The following is a 19,182-nucleotide window of genomic DNA, read 5'->3' as shown; positions in this document are numbered from 1 at the left end:
AGGTGATTACTGAAAGGAATTTTATTTAATAATCTCAAGTTTTTTATCACGTGTCTAAACTGAATTTCAGCTGAACAAACCCTCACAAAAATCATCACCTGGTCAGATGTGATGTTGTTCACCGTGGTTTTTTAAGGTATTGTTAGTTCCTAAAGCTACAACTTAAAATCCTCCCTTCACGACTTCGTTGTCTTTAATCAACTTATAACATTTGTTTTGTTCTGATTTACCTCTATAATTCAATTCATTTAACTTATTTCCATTTTGGACCATATTAAAAATCTGAATGTTCTTAAAAGGCCGGTTGTTCCAGATAAAACCCAATATCAATACATTTTGCTCTCGGTGAAGGTAGATGCTTTTTTCCTCCGGGGGCCCACGATTCCCGGCAGCACCCCTGGCCACAGCTGCCCTGGGGCAGACTAACAGAAGCTGCTACACAATCGGTGCCATCAGACTCCTACCAGCAGACAAGGCAGGTTTGGTGCCTTGCTCAAGGATTCTACAACTGAGAAGGATGTGGGGAGTTTGAACCAGCAACCCATCAGTTACAGGAACCACAGTGGCTACAACCAGTACAGGTGTGGTGCCACCATCTACTGGGTTCAAGTATAAGGCTTAACATACACTACAGGACAACTCGAAACTTTTGTTAAATGAGTTGTTACACTTTTATTTCTTTCTAAAATACATATAAATACACAGTTTCAACATAAAAAACTGTAATCTAACAGCTGCAGCAGAAAAGAGCAAAAATATTACAGCTGGAGAAAAAATCAATGCATGAAAATTAGTTTGTGGTGAATCTTGCATTTTTTAAAGTACAAATGCATTTCATTTAATTTGAAAAGATTTTAATTAGGTAGAGTAAAACTGGTTAATATAATTTGAAATAAATGAAATCAGTTTTAATCTTATTATACTTTAAAGACAAAACTATCAGAAATACTTTTTTTCTTACATATATTTATTGAAAACTCTCAACCATTCTGTACATTCTATTTTGATTTTAAAACTACAAAAAAGAAAAAAAATATTGTAAAGAATACAAATTAATCCCTCAAGTCCAATCTTGTGAGAATGTTCTGGAAGGGAGTCCATGTCCAGTCAAACTCTGTTAATGCATGAAATAGTCAGTGGACCACAAAACCTCATCTATCAGCATCAGTACTGGTTCTCCTCAGGGCTGTGTGCTGAGCCCTCTGCTCTTCACGTCGTACACACACAATATATAGTTTAACACAAACATAATGTTAATACAAGAACATACAGTTTATCATTATTTTTTTATTATACAGAATATGCCAGAAAAAAAAAAGCATAGGTGCGATTAAAATGTGTCATGGTCACACATCTCTATGTATCCAAATGTGAAGATCCAAATGATCACATTTAACAAACACAACAATTCTCAGCTTTATAGACATGAAACGCCTCCATCTTTCATTCTAGTTTTTAACCAAATCAATTCTAGAGAGAACCTCAACATAGGACAGGGTTTCCCCCAGTGTATTATAAGCCTGGCAGCCCGCCATGCTTTACTAGCCCCGCCGCCAGGCTAAGCGTCGCTTGTTTACGTTTCTAGGGAAAAAAAAATAATCTTTTTTTTCTTTTTAAAGCCAGGCTGCAAGCGTCTCTTTTACTCTTAGCATTTCACTAGCAGAGCAGATTTATTCCTAAAGGATAGGTTTCTAGTTTATGCATTTAAACCCGGCAGCGCGCAGACCAATCACACAGCTGGCGCCTCTGCGTTTGCCTCGCGCTACCGCTGCTTTACCTCAGTGGGATCGCGCGCGCCTCCTTTCACTCAAACTGGACACAGGCTGACCTGTATGGATATTTACATCAACCTACTGTGAGGAATTACGATCCTTTGGAGAACTCTAGGTAAGAGTTTGAAACCCGCCACGTTAGCTCTGGTTGCACAGCTCAATGTGAAGCACAGGAATAACTTGTAGCGAATTCACAGGCGCGTTGTGGAGCGGTGAGAATGATTTATCTTTGTGAACGAACAATTATATGCAGTGTTTACATCTCAACACGCTGCCCAGCGTGTGGCTCTGTGTCTGTCTTCCCTGTAAAGTTTATGTCTGTGGTCCCGGTTTGCCGGAGCGTTTGTGGATCACGAGCAGCGCTAACCAAATCATGCAGGTTCAGCCTGATGAGGAGCTTTCGCACTCTCCTCGGAGTCACGCATCACGCTGATTTTATATTATTTTATTATCATTTTTAGTATTATTTTTCCGGTTACACGATGCGGAGATCTGAGAAATTTGTCCCATAAACTCGACCAACCAGAATAGTTTCTGTGACGATTAAAAACTCAACAGACATGAAAAGGAAGAGCTACTAAAGCCACATGAGCAGCATTGAATTAAATCTCCCGTTTGTTGCGCATCTCTGCGTAGTGCAGCAGATTACCTCATCATGCAGGGCCGGTCCAAGGCTGTATGAGGCTGATGGAGCCGCTGACTTAAATGGATTAAAGAGAAGTGCAAATTTGTTGTTTTTAGACTAGTTGTGGGTTTAAATAGAATTTCACTGTAGATCTTTTCCTGTAACATATAATTAAACCGTAATATTTTTACATTTCCTGTCAACTTAACATCTTTTAATACAAAAACACGGTGGACCGTCTCGACGCCCCGACCACTGGGCTTAGAAAGTTTTCTGGGGGAAACTCTGTAGAACATGTATGGGAAATATTTCTACAGCTTTTCACCAGTGTGAATTCTCATGTGGTGAGTTAAACTAACTTTTTGACAAAAACTTTTTCCACAGTTCCCACATGAAAACGGCTTTTCACCTGTGTGAATCCTCATGTGTCTAATTAAATAACATCTTCGACTAAAACTTTTTCCGCAGTTCACACAAGAAAATGGCTTTTCACCAGTGTGAATTCTCATGTGGCGAGTTAAACTAACTTTTTGACAAAAACTATTTCCACAGTTCACACATGAAAACGGCTTTTCACCAGTGTGAATCCTCATGTGGCGAGTTAAACTATCTTTGCGATTAAAACATTTTCCACAGTTCACACATGAAAATGGCTTTTCAATAGTGTGAGTCCGCATGTGAATAATTAAAGACCCTTTTTGACTAAAACTTTTTCCACAGTTCCCACATGAAAATGGCTTTTCACCAGTGTGAATCCTCATGTGACTAGTTAAAGACGATTTGCATCTAAAACTTTTTCCACAGTTCCCACATGAAAATGGCTTTTCACCAGTGTGAATCCTCATGTGACTAGTTAAAGACGATTTGCATCTAAAACTTTTTCCACAGTTCACACATGAAAACGGTTTTTCCCCAGTGTGAATCCTCAAGTGAGCATCAAAAACAGATTTGAAAGGGAAACGTTTTTCACAGATGACACATGAGAAAGTCTTGCATCTTTCCTGATTCTGGTTCTCAGCTTCAGCAGCTTCCTGGAAGATGTCTTGGTTCCTGTTTGGTTCTGATTCAGTTTGGTTTGTTTGCTCATCAACAGGAACCACCATGCAGGTATCAGTCTCCTGTTTTAATTCAATCTGTTCTTCACCCTGACTGCAGTAAACTTCCTGTTCTTGTTTCACTTGCAGAGGCTCTAACTCCTCCTTTTCCACAGTGGATCTTCTCTCCTGGTTACAAACGTTACACTTCAGGGAATCTGGAGAAGAAAACAGAGGAAATGAGAAATTATTAATTTTACTGAAGTAAATGGGAGAAATCCTTCATCGTTTAAGACAGAAATGGACAAAAAAAAAACACTTGAAAATTCAAGAGTGTAGACAGAGATACAGATCAGTCGACATCTCCAGCTGACATTTGGAGAATTCTCAAATTAATGGATTTTAAAAACATATTTATTACAAGATTGATTGCAGTAGGGATTATTGTTAATATTTAACAATAAATTATATTATTTCAAGACAATATTTGGAGCTATTGTTTATTTTTATTATTTTGACTTGTATTAAAATTTTATTTTAGTCCACTTTATATCTTTGGGGTTTATTTACAAACATAGGTTTATTTGGAAGTTGATAGTTGCTTAGTTTTTGTTCCTTTATTTACTTTTCTAAGTTAGACAGGAAGAACTGTGGGTCAGTTTTCTGTAAGTATAGGAACTGGTATTGGACCAGCATGCACTGGGTTGGGCCTGTGGGTTTTGACCAGAGCAGGAGAGGAAACAATGAAAAGTAGTGATGGTGAGATGAAGCTTCATGAAGCACTGAGGAACTCCCAGCTTGTTTCCTGGATCACAGACACCCCCTGCTGTTACATGATACTGTGGAAGTTTATCCCTTTCCTGCATAGCGGTCACTACAGTGGACAGCTACCTAAAAGCCATTTTCTTGTGCTTCTTGTGGATTTTTATGTTTTAAATGACCACTGACGTGGACACTAATGCATCATAAAATACACTCTCAACTACTGGCCATCAACTGCAAATGCAAGAAATTATTTTTATTAAATCCAATATGGCCGACAGACAAAAAAAAAAAAAAAAATCATGCCAACCGACCCGGTCCCTCCTTCTACTGTAGACGACTCTGGCAGGTAAAAAACAAAAATATTGTGACATCAGATAACCCTTAAGGAACAATACTACTGATGTATTTTTCAAATAACAACTTTGTATTAGAAGAAAATTACAATTGATCACCTAAGAAAATAATATATTTTCTTTACAAAAATTTTTCCTACCTCTTTTATGCCTTAATAAAAATGGGTAAAAAATCCTGACACAAAGGATCAAAATTCATGCTTGAAAGGGTTATAAGAGAGCAGGAGACCCATCTCATGATGAGATCATGCAGACACATGATCTTATCAGACACAATCTTAAAGCACATTATACAATTTTCTATTACACTACTAACGCCGCTATTTTTAGTTTATGTTGCTTGTGTAGCATTTCTGCATAAACAACAGTATACTATATTTAGAGGTGTGCCGATCGATCGGTCACCGATCATAATCGGGCCGATTTTCGTGAAAAAGTGCATGATCGGTGATCGGCGATCATTGTCTCTTGTTGCCGATACCGATCACCTCATTTCGCAGCCTGCCTGTGCAGCTGGTCTCCTCTTTCCTTCATACTGCACAAACGCGCAGCCACAAATCCTAAGCAATGTGTAACTATAACGCACTGAGTGAATCGGGAAGTTTGCGTGTTGCGGCGGAAAATTGAACAACGTCAAAATGCATCAACACAACGAAGCTAATACGACATAAAAACAATGCCATACTTGATGGAGTTTGGCTACATCGAGGCTCACTGCAGTAAAAAAGACATACGGAGAATCAGATAGCAGGTAAAGCAGCGTACAGCTACAAACACTCACCCGGATTAGCATGACGGTCAGAAAACTAAACAAATAACCCGCAAAATTATTTAAGTCATCGAGCTGCGATGTAAGACGCTGTTTCTGCTTTCCTGTTGAACCGCTGCTACGCTACAGGTAGTAATATTTGAGAGACGGAGCTTCGCTTCTGCTCCACCTGGTAGTGACTCTCACACCGAATCTCTGCTTAAAGCTGCAACATCTAACCTAAAAAAATAAATTTTACATACGTATTAAAACTTTCGCTGTCCTAACATGAGACAGATAATCTCTAAAAAAAATAATCGATCTCCTCCCTGATCTACATAATTACTCCGCTCAGTCAGAAACAGCAAATCAGAACTAGCAGTAATCAGCTAGCCGCCATGCTAACAGGAAGTTTTCATTCAGTAACTCTGGATTGTTTATTGTAATGGAACCTGTTTTTGCCTTTGAATGTTAAGTTTTATACTTGAATTTTTTTGGCAATGTTGAGAGGTTTTATTTTGGCTCTTTGCATTATTTAGCCTCTTCAGAGCCTTCATATGTTATCAGTCTGTTAAAGATAGTATTACCAATAGCAGTACAATTTGCACAATGCCTGTTTTGCAAGGGCGTAGGAACGAGTCTGTCATTGGGGGGGACGCATATCGGAAACCTGACAGATCAGTAAATAGCTTGAGCAGAAGTGTCAATTATGCCATCAACACATCAGTAATGCATTACTCTAATTTGACCCTTGTTTCAGTAACAAGTATTCTAACATGTTACTATTTACAATCCAATAATCAGATTAAAGTTATGCATAGTATGATGACCGTCATTCCAGGATGAACACTCACTTTAGAATTTGCCTCTCACAACTAGCAAGATAAATACTCTGGTAGCACAGACAGGCTAACAGATTCTGATATATCTTATTGGTCAAAAGACATTTGATTATTGGTCAAAATGCATTGATATAAATTAACTGGTAATTTAACTGGTTTTACTTCTTTCTAAAACCAAAGTAGAAAACGGCTCATAAAATAGGACACTGCTGTTTTAAACTTAATACAGCAGTTTGACCAACAAAAATAAAATCTAAAAACAAGTTTTGTTCTTTTTGAACAACTCTACATCAGTGCAACAGTTTGATCTACAAAATAAATAAAAATGATACTTTTTCACATCTAACAGACATCTTAGTTCCTCACTGTCAACTCAGTCCCACTTTCCATCCCTGCATTCAGTAACTTACCATAAAAAACACTGAGGCAAAAAGCCTAAATGTTTTTTTTCTCCTGTCATTTTCAGCCACATTTAACTAAAATATCTAGTTATGTGTTTCTGTCTCTGCCTCCCTCTGACTCTCTGCAGCCTGATGTTCCTGCATGGATTCATGGATTTACAACAGACACTACAGTGATGTACAGTGTCAGAATGTGTCAGAATGTGAACTAAATTTCCTACAGTATGAGAATTTAAACAACTTAATTTTCAGATGTATACATTATTATACATCTCAACTTCATTTACTGTGTAGCAAAAATTTTCACAAATTTATTTTAAACCTCTCCTCAAGCACCTTTCTTATTGTCAATGTCTCCTAATCATTACCCTTATAGTTTGGAAATAATGAAAAAAAATATTGAAACGTTGAAAGAAATCAACCTGACATCAGTCTTCACCTGTTCTCCTTTCTGGTTTTATTGAAATTAATGTAATTTTTATATCTTCACATTCTGAAACTCCACCTGGCTCTCCAATGTCTTCCCTGACCTGCTCCTCTCATAATAAAATAGTTTAGTTTATTTAAAAATTAAAAAGTTAATACATATTTTAATAAACTAAATGAAGACCTCACCAGAGCTTCTTCACCTTTCTTCAACATAATTCCAGCACTGTTCTTCTAAATATCTAAATAATATAATATAATATAATATAATATAATATAATATAATATAATATAATATAATATAATATAATATAATATAAAATACATGTTAAGTGGTCGAGTATGATCAGGTGTTGCTCACTTTAAATAATAAAAAGGCTAATTTTGCTGCTGTTTCAGTCTCAATCTGATTACATAAATCATTATGGCTAGTAGCTAACTTTTAGACAAAGTAATAATATTGGACATGTGACTATTCCAGAATTAAAACGGCTTAACCAAAAAGATTTAGTTCTATTTATGAAAGTAAACTGACAACAAGATGTTATAAACGAGCGATATTCATGGCAAAATTCCCGACAGATTGTTTACCTCCTTCAAACGGAGTTTCTCTGTTGCTGCCCTTACTCTGAGCAGTTCAGAGGGGGGAGGGGCAGGAAGCGCTCTGCTGAATGCGCTATTGTGCGCCTTCAAAATAAAAGCATGCGAGTGGAAGATTTTAAAATTCTTCGCAACTGCGGTGAAATTATTGGGGGGGACGAATGTGGCTCTCTCCAATATTGGGGGGGACATGTCCCCCCCGTCCCCCCCGCTTCCTACGCCCCTGCTGTTTTGTTTAGTTTTCTTCTTGAAAAAAGTTATTAACAGCAAGTTTTTGTCTAAATTAAGGTAAATTCATGGTTCCCTTTTCCACATAATGTAACCGGTAGTGTTTATGATTAAAAAAAATTAAAAAAAAATAATTATGTGATCGATATCGGTGATCGGCCCTCATGGGTGATCGGTATCGGTATCGGGAGGAAAAAACCTGATCGGCACATCTCTATTCTAAATAGTTGAAAATAGATTATGACCAACAGGGTCAATGGGCTAGTTCTCAGAACTCAAGATACGACTCATGAAGGAGTAGACAGACTAGAAGTTTGCCAATGTGGGTGCCTTGTATTCACAGTGAATAATTATATGCATATGTACATCACAATAGGAAAAAAAAAAACATTCAAATGGCCAAATCAAATACAAAAAAATACACAACGAAAACAATTAAATTAACAAATCAAAGAAAAATAATCAATCAGTTTCATAGTTCCAGGAACAAGCCACACTACTAAACCCCCGGAACTGGGGTGGTTCAACGGGGTCAGGCGGGTTGGTTAAAGGGCTTGGTGCAGTTTCTAGGCTGACAGAAGTCAGATCAGAGTGGGAACAGTTTTGTTCATGGGCTGCAAGAAGTCTCCCACCAGCCTGGTGGGGAAACCAAATCTTTCGGCACCACAGGTGAAATCCTTTTAGGTTCTTAGGCCTGAATCTTCAGCTCGCCATCAAACCTGGCCTGTATAATAAAACAGGACCATTCTCAAATATATATATTTTCCCATTATCACAATAGGAAAAAAAATATATATATATTTTCCTATTGTGATATATATCTATTTACAATTACTACTATTTATTATTATTGTTAGTATTAGTTTCCCGCAAAAACGTGAAGAAAGTGTGACAACTTTTCCGAAACATGTTGTTTGAGCTTTCACGGTGTCCGTAGTTCCCCAGATAAGCGCTCCGAACAAGCGCGTGTTTGCTACGCGCGTGCTTTCTCAGTGCTCATCACGAGCACGCGCGTATTTTGCCGCGTGGGCGGGGCGGAAAGGCAAGAAGACGCAGGGGGGAACCGTATCCGATGGGGAAACGCGGATTGACGCGACATGTGTGACGGTGTTACATGTGACTAAGACACTCAACAACGATTGGCTGCTTAGTAATTCTCGCGAGAATTGCTGTATATAAATATATACATATACTGCGAGATTTTGGAAGGCAAAGGAGATAAGTAGTAGAAAACCAGAAAATGGAACTCGACATCTACACTCCGGTTACACTTGCTTTACTAAACTTGCGCTGCATTGTTCATATTTCTCCTGCTTTAAAAAGTAAGTGTAACATAGTTAAATTGGTTGAGGTTAAATCCTGCTAAAATGCACCATCTGCTGGTAAAAAGTTGTATTGCATTCACCCTAGAAAGAGCGAGGTATTATGGGTAATCCTCAGAGCCATGAGGATCACTGACGAGGTAACGTGTCTCTGTCATGTGTTAAAGAAATATTATTAATGCATTTTGTGAAGTGCGGTTGTGGTTGTCGTTTTTGCATATTGTTGAAATATGTTCGGTCTGGGTCACGCTAGTTCTGTTATTATGTCGTTTTTGTCGTGTTTGAGAATGTTTAGTTCGTGGGAAAGTGCAGTGGGAATTTCCCACGTGGTAACATTATGGCTCCTCCTTGCAGGAGCTTGTTTTATGCCAGAGACTGACCTTACCTCCATGCCCGTTCTGTGAAATGCAGGTATGTTTTACCAAATCTCCTGTAGCAGATGGTTAGCATGACACTGAGTTTTATATTAACAGTTTTATACAATGATGTGGTTAATTTATGTTTCTGCACTGTTCTAAAATGCAAGGTTATATAAACTAAAACATAAAAATGGCATCCAGTAAATAAAATGTCAGCATTTTATTTTATTTTTCAGAACATTTTAATTAGTTACTTTATTTTCTCTAAAAAGGAGACTCACTGGTTGTCCTTTTATTGTAAAACAAAATCCACTATACGATCACTGTAATTTTAAATTATTTTATTGTGGTTATTGTATTATGGGTAATCCTCAGAGCCATGAGGATCACTGACGAGGAGCTTGTTTTATGCCAGAGACTGACCTTACCTCCATGCCCGTTCTGTGAAATGCAGATGGAGAATTAAAGAAACAGCTGATGCCAACTTGAGCAGCTCCTTGTCGTTCATTACCACACCGATAGAAGCCACCAAAACCACATAGGCCACAATGGTGCCGTGACTCGTCGAGAACTACATCGGACCGGGCTGGTGACTTCTGATCCTCACGTCGCTGGTGCTCCACTGTGTCATCTGAATTTGCAACGGAAGTCTAAGTAGCGCATCTGAGTGTGTTTGTACATCTTTGTGAAAGGACATTTCTTTTGAATGCTCTTGGACTTTTGTCAAGATGAGTTTCAGTAATTTTGGACAATCAAATGTGACTCCACTCTGTATTGGCAGAGGTAGAGGGTTCTCTAACACCCCTGTTCCATTTTCATTGGGTAGTCCATCACTTGATGTACATACTGTAAATGACTCATTGGTGACTGGGGAAACTGTTACACCCAGTGGTCAGACCTGTCCTACTATTCAACCTCCTCAGTGTTCTAGCACATCTATCCAAGATTCTCATGTTGATAATGCTGGGCTAGTGGATCAGATGAGCACTATTGTCCAACAAATAGGGCAACAGCTGGCTGATAGTGTTATGGCACACCTGAACTCAAGCAGCCCAAGTGGAACTGTAATTGAAACAACTCGAAATGAGAACCATCAAGTCCCATGCGGCTCACTGGATCTTTCTCAGGTCCAACTCGTCTCCAGAAGCCAGGTGAAGGAACCACCTATTTTTAAGGGGGAGAGTTCTGATACGGTTACAGTTGATGAATGGGAGGACTCGATGAAAAATTACATAAAAAAGAGTGGTGTGCAGCAAGAACACCAGGCTGAGGAGATCCTTATCCATCTTAGAGGCAGAGCGAGGGATGTTGTGAGGTGTGGAATACGCAACTGTGGAATTGATGTTCAGCGTAATCCACAAGCCATCTATTCGCTTCTGCGCAAACATTTTGGGTCTGATCAGTGCTCTCCAGTACCGCTTGCTGATTTTTACTCCACCCGGCCAAGAGAGAACGAGGATCCATTCGAATATTGGCTAAGATTGAATGGAGCAGCTGATGTTGCTGCTAACCGACTTAAAGAACAGGGTAAGACCTTTGACAATCCAAGTGTTGAAGTCACTCGCATGTTCATCAGATACTGTCCATGTAAAGATTTAGCTCTCACCTTCAGATCCAAGACCATAGAAAAATGGTCGGCACAAGATGTTCAGGAAGTGTTGGATGAGTATCATATGGAAAAGGGACTGCGGTCTGCTGAGAAAGAAAGCAGAATCAGTGTGAACCGAGCAGAAGTGGCCTGCACAGCGCCCACATCTGTTCAAAAGCAGGAACTGCAACAATGTGTGGCCCCAGACAATTCCACAATGGAAAGACTGATTGGCATGTTGGAGAAAGTGCTACTTCAAGCCCAGTGCAACTCCCAGTCCAGCAGAAGGCAACCTGTTAAAAACCGTTTGCCGACTATTAAAGGACTGAATGACATACCATGTTCTGTGTGTAATGATAATTCTCACACTGCACGTATGCACTGCCGACAGAACAATCTGTGCTTCTTCTGTCATCTTCCTGGCCATTCAAGTCGAAACTGCAGTCAGAGAGATCAGCTACCTTCCCACAACCAACAGGAAAACTGAAAGATCTGCGTGGAGGGGAGGACAGCGCAGATCCTCTTAGTGACACTCCCACCTTGGATTCTTCTGATGATGACTGTGAGACTCTGTACATTAATTACAGCAGCAAGGTTCCACCACAAAAGACACTGATTGTGCAAGCCCCTCAGAGACTTTCTAAGACTGACAGCTTGTTCTACACGGATGTGACTGTTGGAGGCACACATTCCCTCAAAGCCTTGGTTGACAGTGGATCAATGGCATGCACCATGAGTGAGGAAGCAGAAGCAAAACTTTCAAACTATCTCACGAACCTGGATAAGAAACCAGCCGCTGATTTTGTTATTGTTGGATGTGGAGGTCATGTCGTCACACCTTCTGCATTGTATGAACTCACTCTAACAGTTTTTGGCTTTAATGTCATGATCCCTGTTCTAGTGGTTCCGGGCCAATCTGATGAAATGATATTGGGCAGTAATGCTATCAGATGGCTGATTTCACGAATGAAAGTCTCTTTTGATGAGACAACTGACTGTTCCTCTCAGAGAGACATTCACAAAGACAATTTGCCCTGTTTAATGTCTCTGCTGTCAGACTCGATGTCCTGTGACCCAGGCATGAAACCCATCAAAGTGGGCACAGCCAAACTCAAAAGGTCTGTTACTCTCCAGCCTCTAACTGAACATTTAGTTTGGGCCAAACTGCCTACATCTGATGTTTCTTTAGTTGGATGTTCAGTCATCATTGAACCAACTCAGTCCAAGTGCAGACCCAGACAAATCCTAGTGGGGAGAGTTGTAGCATCATTGTATGCTGATGGTTGTGTTCCTGTCAAGATTGTAAATCCAACTGAAAAACTTCTCACTCTGAGAAGAAATGCAAAAGTTGCCGATGTGTCCACTTGTGTTTCTGTACATGACTTCACCAAACCTGAGTGCATCCAATCCAACACACAGTACACCAAAGACCCTGTAAAAACACCAGTAACTGACGAGGAGATGTCTCACATTCTGAGTGAAATTGGACTCCAGGACTTGGACTTCTCATCTTGTGAAGTCTCCCTTGAGTGGAAAAATAAGTTACTGCAAATAATTCAGCAGTATGAATACATCTTTTCTCGGCATAAAATGGACTGTGGGGATGCTACAGATTTTGTGCACAGAATACGTCTGGTGGATGACAAGCCCTTTAGGCTACCATACAGGCGTGTTCCGCCTTGTCATTATGAAAAACTGCGCACTGCTCTGAGTGAAATGGAGGAGTTGGGAATTATTCGTAAATCACAAAGCGAATACTCCTCTCCTCTGGTTCTGGTTGTGAAGCCGAATGGAGATCTCCGTATCTGCAATGATTTCAGATGGTTGAATGCGCGAACCGTTAAAGACGCGCATCCATTGCCTCATCAAACAGATGCCCTCGCTGCACTTGGTGGGAATGTATTCTTTTCCACCATGGACCTGACTTCAGGGTTCTATAATGTGAGACTACACTAGGATGACAAAAGGTTTACTGCCTTTTCGTCTCCTTTTGGCCTGCATGAGTACAATAGGATGCCTCAAGGCTTGACCAACAGCCCCGCAACTTTTATGCGGATGATGATGTCTATTTTTGGGGACCAAAATTTCACTAGCTTGCTATGTTATTTGGATGACCTGATGGTCTTTGCCCCATCTGAACAGGTTGCGCTTGATCGGCTCCAGATGGTTTTCTCTCGTCTGGCTGCAAATAACTTAAAACTGTCTCCCAAAAAGTGTCACTTCCTTCGTAGGTCAGTGAAATTTTTGGGTCATGTGATAAGTGAGGATGGTATAAGCACTGATCCTAGTAAAGTTCAGGCTATCAGTGAGGTACAGGAAACTGATCTTATGGAGCCTGATGGTGAGACACCATGTGCCAGGAAAATTAGATCCTTTCTTGGGATGGTCCTTTATTATCATCACTTTATTGGGAAGTGCTCCGTTAAAGCTAAACCACTCTTTAGCCTTGTAGCTGAGCCACGAGTGACAAACAAAAAGGGGCGAGGCAACAAACCCAAATTTAAAAAGGGTCGGGTTAAACTGTCCCCATCTGACTGGACTGATGAGTGCAAGGAAGCATTTAAAACTTTGAAAAATGAGTTGATAAGTGGTGTTACCTTGGCTCATCCAGATTTTAATGCTCCATTCATCCTTGCAGTTGATGCCTCTTTTGATGGCATTGGAGCTGTTTTGTCACAGCTTCCTCCTGATGGAAAGGTGGCTAGACCGGTGGCTTTTGCCAGTAGGACTCTCTCACGCTCTCAGCTAAACTATCCAGCACATCGCTTGGAATTTCTTGCTCTGAAATGGGCAATCTGTGACAAGTTTAGCCACTGGCTTAAAGGGCGTCATTTCACAGTCTGGACAGACAACAACCCATTAACGTACATACTAACCAAACCAAGGTTAGATGCGTGTGAACAGCGGTGGGTGTCCAGGCTCGCTCCCTATAGTTTTGATCTGAACTATGTTCCTGGTAGCAAAAATGTTGTCGCTGATGCCTTGAGTAGAGAACCATTTGTTCAGTCATGCATGAGCCATCGCATTGTAACTGAACCATATACCGCACTACTTAACCAGGTGAACGGTGTGGTGGAGAAAACGGTCCAAGACGCGTTTCGTTGTACGACCAACTGTCAGTTGGTTGTTGAATGCACAGATGACGATGCTGAGGTGCCCTCACCAACTTCCCAGACATCATTAACATCACAAGATGTGTCAGCTGTTCTTGAGGCACATGAGTCTGGAGGTTTCAGTCAGATGAGAGCCACTGATCCAGCTGTCTTGCAACTCAGTGACACTGATCAATCTGCCTTGCTGCCAAAGAGTGAACTTGCTAATTTACAAGGTCAGGATGGTGTGCTGGGCAGACTTTTCTATTATATGCAGCGTCACAGGAGACCCACCAGACGTGAACGAGCAAGTGAGTCACCTGGTGTTTTAAACCTGCTGAGACATTGGCCTAAGCTTGTCATTAAAGATGGCCTGATTTACAGAGTTAAGAAAGACAAACAAATGAACATGACAACTCAACAGTTTCTTGTCCCTGACTCTTTAAAAGCCAAAGTCCTCCAAGGAGTGCACGACTCAGCTGGTCATCAGGGCCAGGCCCGCACACTGTCTCTCGCCAGACAGAGGTTCTTTTGGATTGGGATGGAACGTGACATCATTAACCATGTCAAGTGTTGCTTTCGATGTGTGGTTGGCAAAACTCCAGAACCTAATGACAGAGCTCCCCTTGAAAGTATTCAGACCTCTGAGCCAATGGAACTGGTCTGTATTGATTTTTGGACAGCTGAGCTCTCAGATAAGCGTAGTGTGGATGTCCTAGTTGTAACAGACCACTTTTCCAAGATGGCACATGCATTTCCATGCAAGAATCAGTCAGCCAAACAAGTTGCTCGTCGTCTGTGGGATGACTTCTTTTGCACATATGGATTTCCTAAACGCATTCATTCAGATCAAGGAGCAAATTTCGAAAGTCTTCTCATCAAAGAACTTCTGGAAATGGCTGGCATACAAAAATCTCACACTACACCGTACCACCCGATGGGGAATGGCATTGTTGAACGTTACAATAGAACCTTAGGAAACATGATACGTGCACTTCCTCCCCAGTCCAAGGCAAGATGGCCTCAGATGCTCAAAATGCTAACATTCTGCTACAATTGCACTGAGCATGAAACAACTGGATTTGCACCGTTTTTCCTTATGTTCGGCAGGATCCCGCGCCTGCCCATTGATGTGGTTTTCCAGCACGCTCTGTCAAATGGCCCAGTTGTAGACCATCATGAGTTTGTCTCCCGCCTCAAACATGACCTCTCTGTGGCTGCCCGCATTGCCCGACAAAACAGTTCATCAGAACAAGCCCATCAAGCAATGTACTACAACCGCAAGGCTAAAGGTTCTCCTCTCGATGTGGGTGACAGAGTTTTGGTTGCTAATCGTGGTGAGCGAGGGAAGAGGAAGATTGCAGACAAATGGGAATCAACGGTATATGAAGTGGTGTCTGTGAAGCCTGATATCAATGTGTATTGCATCAGAGACCCTGTCACATCAAGGACAAAGGTTCTCCACAGAAATCTTCTCCTCCCTGTCAACTTTCTTACTGCTGCTGCCGTTTCTGATGATGTGGACAATTCCTCTTGCCCTTCCACAGCAGGAAGTGGACCTTCTCACCCTGTTGTGCCTGATGAGGTACAGGACAATGAAACTAAAACTGTGAACTGGCTTTTGCAGATGGACAGAAATGGTTGTATGGATGAAGTTGTTGTAAATCACCCTGACTGTGCTTCTGACATTTCAGTATGTGGTTCTTCAGTAGACATTGTGTCTCCTGTCTCAAGTGATGTGACCAAGGATTTGCCTGAACCTCATCTCCCTGAATCTGTTGCACTGTCAAGCTCTCCTGAACCAGTTTCCAACCTTACAACTGCAGCTGTCCACTCTGAGCTCATTCAGCATGATCTTTCAGCTGAACATAGTATTGACACAAAACTGGACTTGCCCGCAACTGATGTTATTTGCACTCAGCCTTCTCGGCTATGCACTAGGTCGGGTAGACCTGTTAAGCCTCCGGCCAGACTTATATGTGAAATGAATGAACAGGTTGTGGATGATTCAATGTCGACTGTGGACTCTCTGTTTTCCTTTGTAAAGACAATGTTTGCTGGGTAGATTTGTGTTAATTCAAAGTTTTTTGGGGGTTGTTTTTTTTTCTCGGTGATTGCCTTATAGAGCAACGGTTGAATATCAAAAGGTGTAAATGGCATCTTTTGGGTCTGTGTTGGTGAGAGTATTGGCCACACTCTTGCTAGCATTATTCCTTAGGGGAAGTTTTGAACTGATGTGACAACTATGTGCTCTCTTTATCGCACTTTTATTTTAGTGCTGTGTGTGCTTGTTTGATGCAACCCCATTTTAGCAGAATTTAAGGGGGGTGTATGTAACATAGTTAAATTGGTTGAGGTTAAATCCTGCTAAAATGCACCATCTGCTGGTAAAAAGTTGTATTGCATTCACCCTAGAAAGAGCGAGGTATTATGGGTAATCCTCAGAGCCATGAGGATCACTGACGAGGTAACGTGTCTCTGTCATGTGTTAAAGAAATATTATTAATGCATTTTGTGAAGTGCGGTTGTGGTTGTCGTTTTTGCATATTGTTGAAATATGTTCGGTCTGGGTCACGCTAGTTCTGTTATTATGTCGTTTTTGTCGTGTTTGAGAATGTTTAGTTCGTGGGAAAGTGCAGTGGGAATTTCCCACGTGGTAACATTATGGCTCCTCCTTGCAGGAGCTTGTTTTATGCCAGAGACTGACCTTACCTCCATGCCCGTTCTGTGAAATGCAGGTATGTTTTACCAAATCTCCTGTAGCAGATGGTTAGCATGACACTGAGTTTTATATTAACAGTTTTATACAATGATGTGGTTAATTTATGTTTCTGCACTGTTCTAAAATGCAAGGTTATATAAACTAAAACATAAAAATGGCATCCAGTAAATAAAATGTCAGCATTTTATTTTATTTTTCAGAACATTTTAATTAGTTACTTTATTTTCTCTAAAAAGGAGACTCACTGGTTGTCCTTTTATTGTAAAACAAAATCCACTATACGATCACTGTAATTTTAAATTATTTTATTGTGGTTATTGTATTATGGGTAATCCTCAGAGCCATGAGGATCACTGACGAGGAGCTTGTTTTATGCCAGAGACTGACCTTACCTCCATGCCCGTTCTGTGAAATGCAGATGGAGAATTAAAGAAACAGCTGATGCCAACTTGAGCAGCTCCTTGTCGTTCATTACCACACCGATAGAAGCCACCAAAACCACATAGGCCACATAAGTCAGTAGTTAAAGGAGAGCCACAAAAAAGGAAATTTTCTCTCTACATAAATAAGCCATTCTCAATGCATAATTGTGATGTCTGCTTTCATTTACCTATTGAAAAATCATTTATACGGGAAAAGAACATTCAGCTTCAGATATTTAGACCTTAACCTTCATCCAAACGCTGGTGTTTCCTACCTATCCGGTGTAAGATTATCCGGGGAGTCCGGGAGAAATCCAGCAGTCTGCGCTGATCATCCATCTCTTCCTCCGACTTGACGGTGATTTCTTTAAACTCTGTGAATGTTTCTTCAGCAGCAGTAAACTGCTTGTACATAAAATCGTTTAAGCTGGACTGAAGATATTTTTAGAGAAACACTTGAGCATTCAACAAAACATTCCATGTACTTCTTCTTCTTCTTCTTCTTCTTGTCGGTTTTATGGCGGTTGGCAAGAAACTTTTAGTAGCATTACCGCCACTTACTGGTATGGAGTGTGGTTCCTGATGGTTTAAATATTTATCCTCACATATATTCTACCATAAATTCTACCTAACATAACCTCACACATTCACACTTACCACATACATACTTGTGCACAACTTTGTATATCATGCCTTCATTTACAAACACACTACAATTAAATTCTATGAAATAATTTCGTTTTCTTAAGAAATCGAATAATTATTTGTATATGTTTACTCCCTAAATTCTTCCTCAATATATCTAATAAATTAATCTTCTCCTTAATCCCTTCACACTCTCTCTTCATATATCTTCTCTCTATTTCATATTTATGGCATTCAAATATAACATGTTCTATAGTTTCATATTCATCACAATGGTCACATTTGCCAGTTTTATGTTTTTGAATTTTAAAAAGTGTATAATTAAGTCCTGTATGTCCAAATCTTAATCTTGTTATCACTCTTTCCTCCTTTCTATTTCTTCTTCCATTTCTTCTTTCTCCTACATTCTTCTGAATTTTATAAAACCATCTTTTTGTTTTATCTTCATCCCACCTTTTTTGCCAAACTTTCATCAATTTCTCTTTAACAATACTCTTTCCTTCAGATTTACTTATTTTAACTGTAAAGGTAATAGAATTTTGAATTGCCCTCTTTGCCATTTTATCTGCCCTCTCGTTTCCTTCTACTCCAATATGTGCTGGAACCCACACAAATATAACTATCAAACCCATGTTTTGTATTCTAAATAATATATGCAATATTTCTAATAAGATGTCCATCCTACTATCTGTTTGATTATTTTTTAAACTTAATAATGCAGAGCTTGAGTCTGAACATATTATTGTTTTTAATGGTTTTATGTCATCTACCCATTGTAAAGCCAACAATATAGCCAACATTTCTCCTGTGTAAACTGATAATCCATCTGTAATTCGTTTTCCTATTTTTATATTGAATTCTGGTACTACAAACGCTATTCCTATTTTCCCAGTTATTTTTGACGCATCAGTATAAATTTGAATGTATTGATAATAATTATTTAAATATAATTGCACTGAATATTCTTCTTCTTCCTTTGATTTTTATTGGCGGCTGGCATCCAAAGTGCATTTACCGCCACCTACCATACTGGAGTGTGGTCCTGCTCTTCCTCTTCTTCTTTGTGATTTTATGACTGTCGGCATTCATCTCTTGCATTACCGCCACCTTGTGGATCATACGATCATCACATCTAAAGATTTCTCATACAGTGCCAGTTCTCTTTGAAAAACGTAAAATCTTTTCTGCCATTTTATCTAAATAAAACAAATACAATATTAATATTCCACTTTTCCACA

At 39.9% G+C, this 19,182-nt stretch overlaps 1 protein-coding gene across 1 annotated transcript; it reads right to left on the bottom strand.

Annotated features, from left to right (window-relative positions):
• Positions 1-647: 647 nt before the first annotated feature.
• Positions 648-18,727, bottom strand: LOC148155518 (uncharacterized). The gene is made up of 2 exons (XM_088012317.1): positions 17,575-18,727; positions 648-3,649 (listed from the first exon to the last, which is right to left on the bottom strand). The coding sequence occupies exons 1-2, from the start codon at positions 17,711-17,713 to the stop codon at positions 2,709-2,711; spliced, it is 1,080 nt and encodes a 359-aa protein (XP_087868443.1). The 5' UTR covers positions 17,714-18,727; the 3' UTR covers positions 648-2,708.
• Between the last annotated feature and the right edge of the window lie 455 nt (positions 18,728-19,182).

This window comes from Poecilia mexicana, unplaced genomic scaffold (assembly GCF_051168715.1).
Source record: "Poecilia mexicana isolate PSO_F unplaced genomic scaffold, ASM5116871v1 scaffold_14, whole genome shotgun sequence".
Lineage (NCBI taxonomy): Eukaryota > Metazoa > Chordata > Actinopteri > Cyprinodontiformes > Poeciliidae > Poecilia > Poecilia mexicana.
Note: the sequence above shows the minus strand (reverse complement) of the source record. Positions and strands in the feature narration are given on the sequence as shown.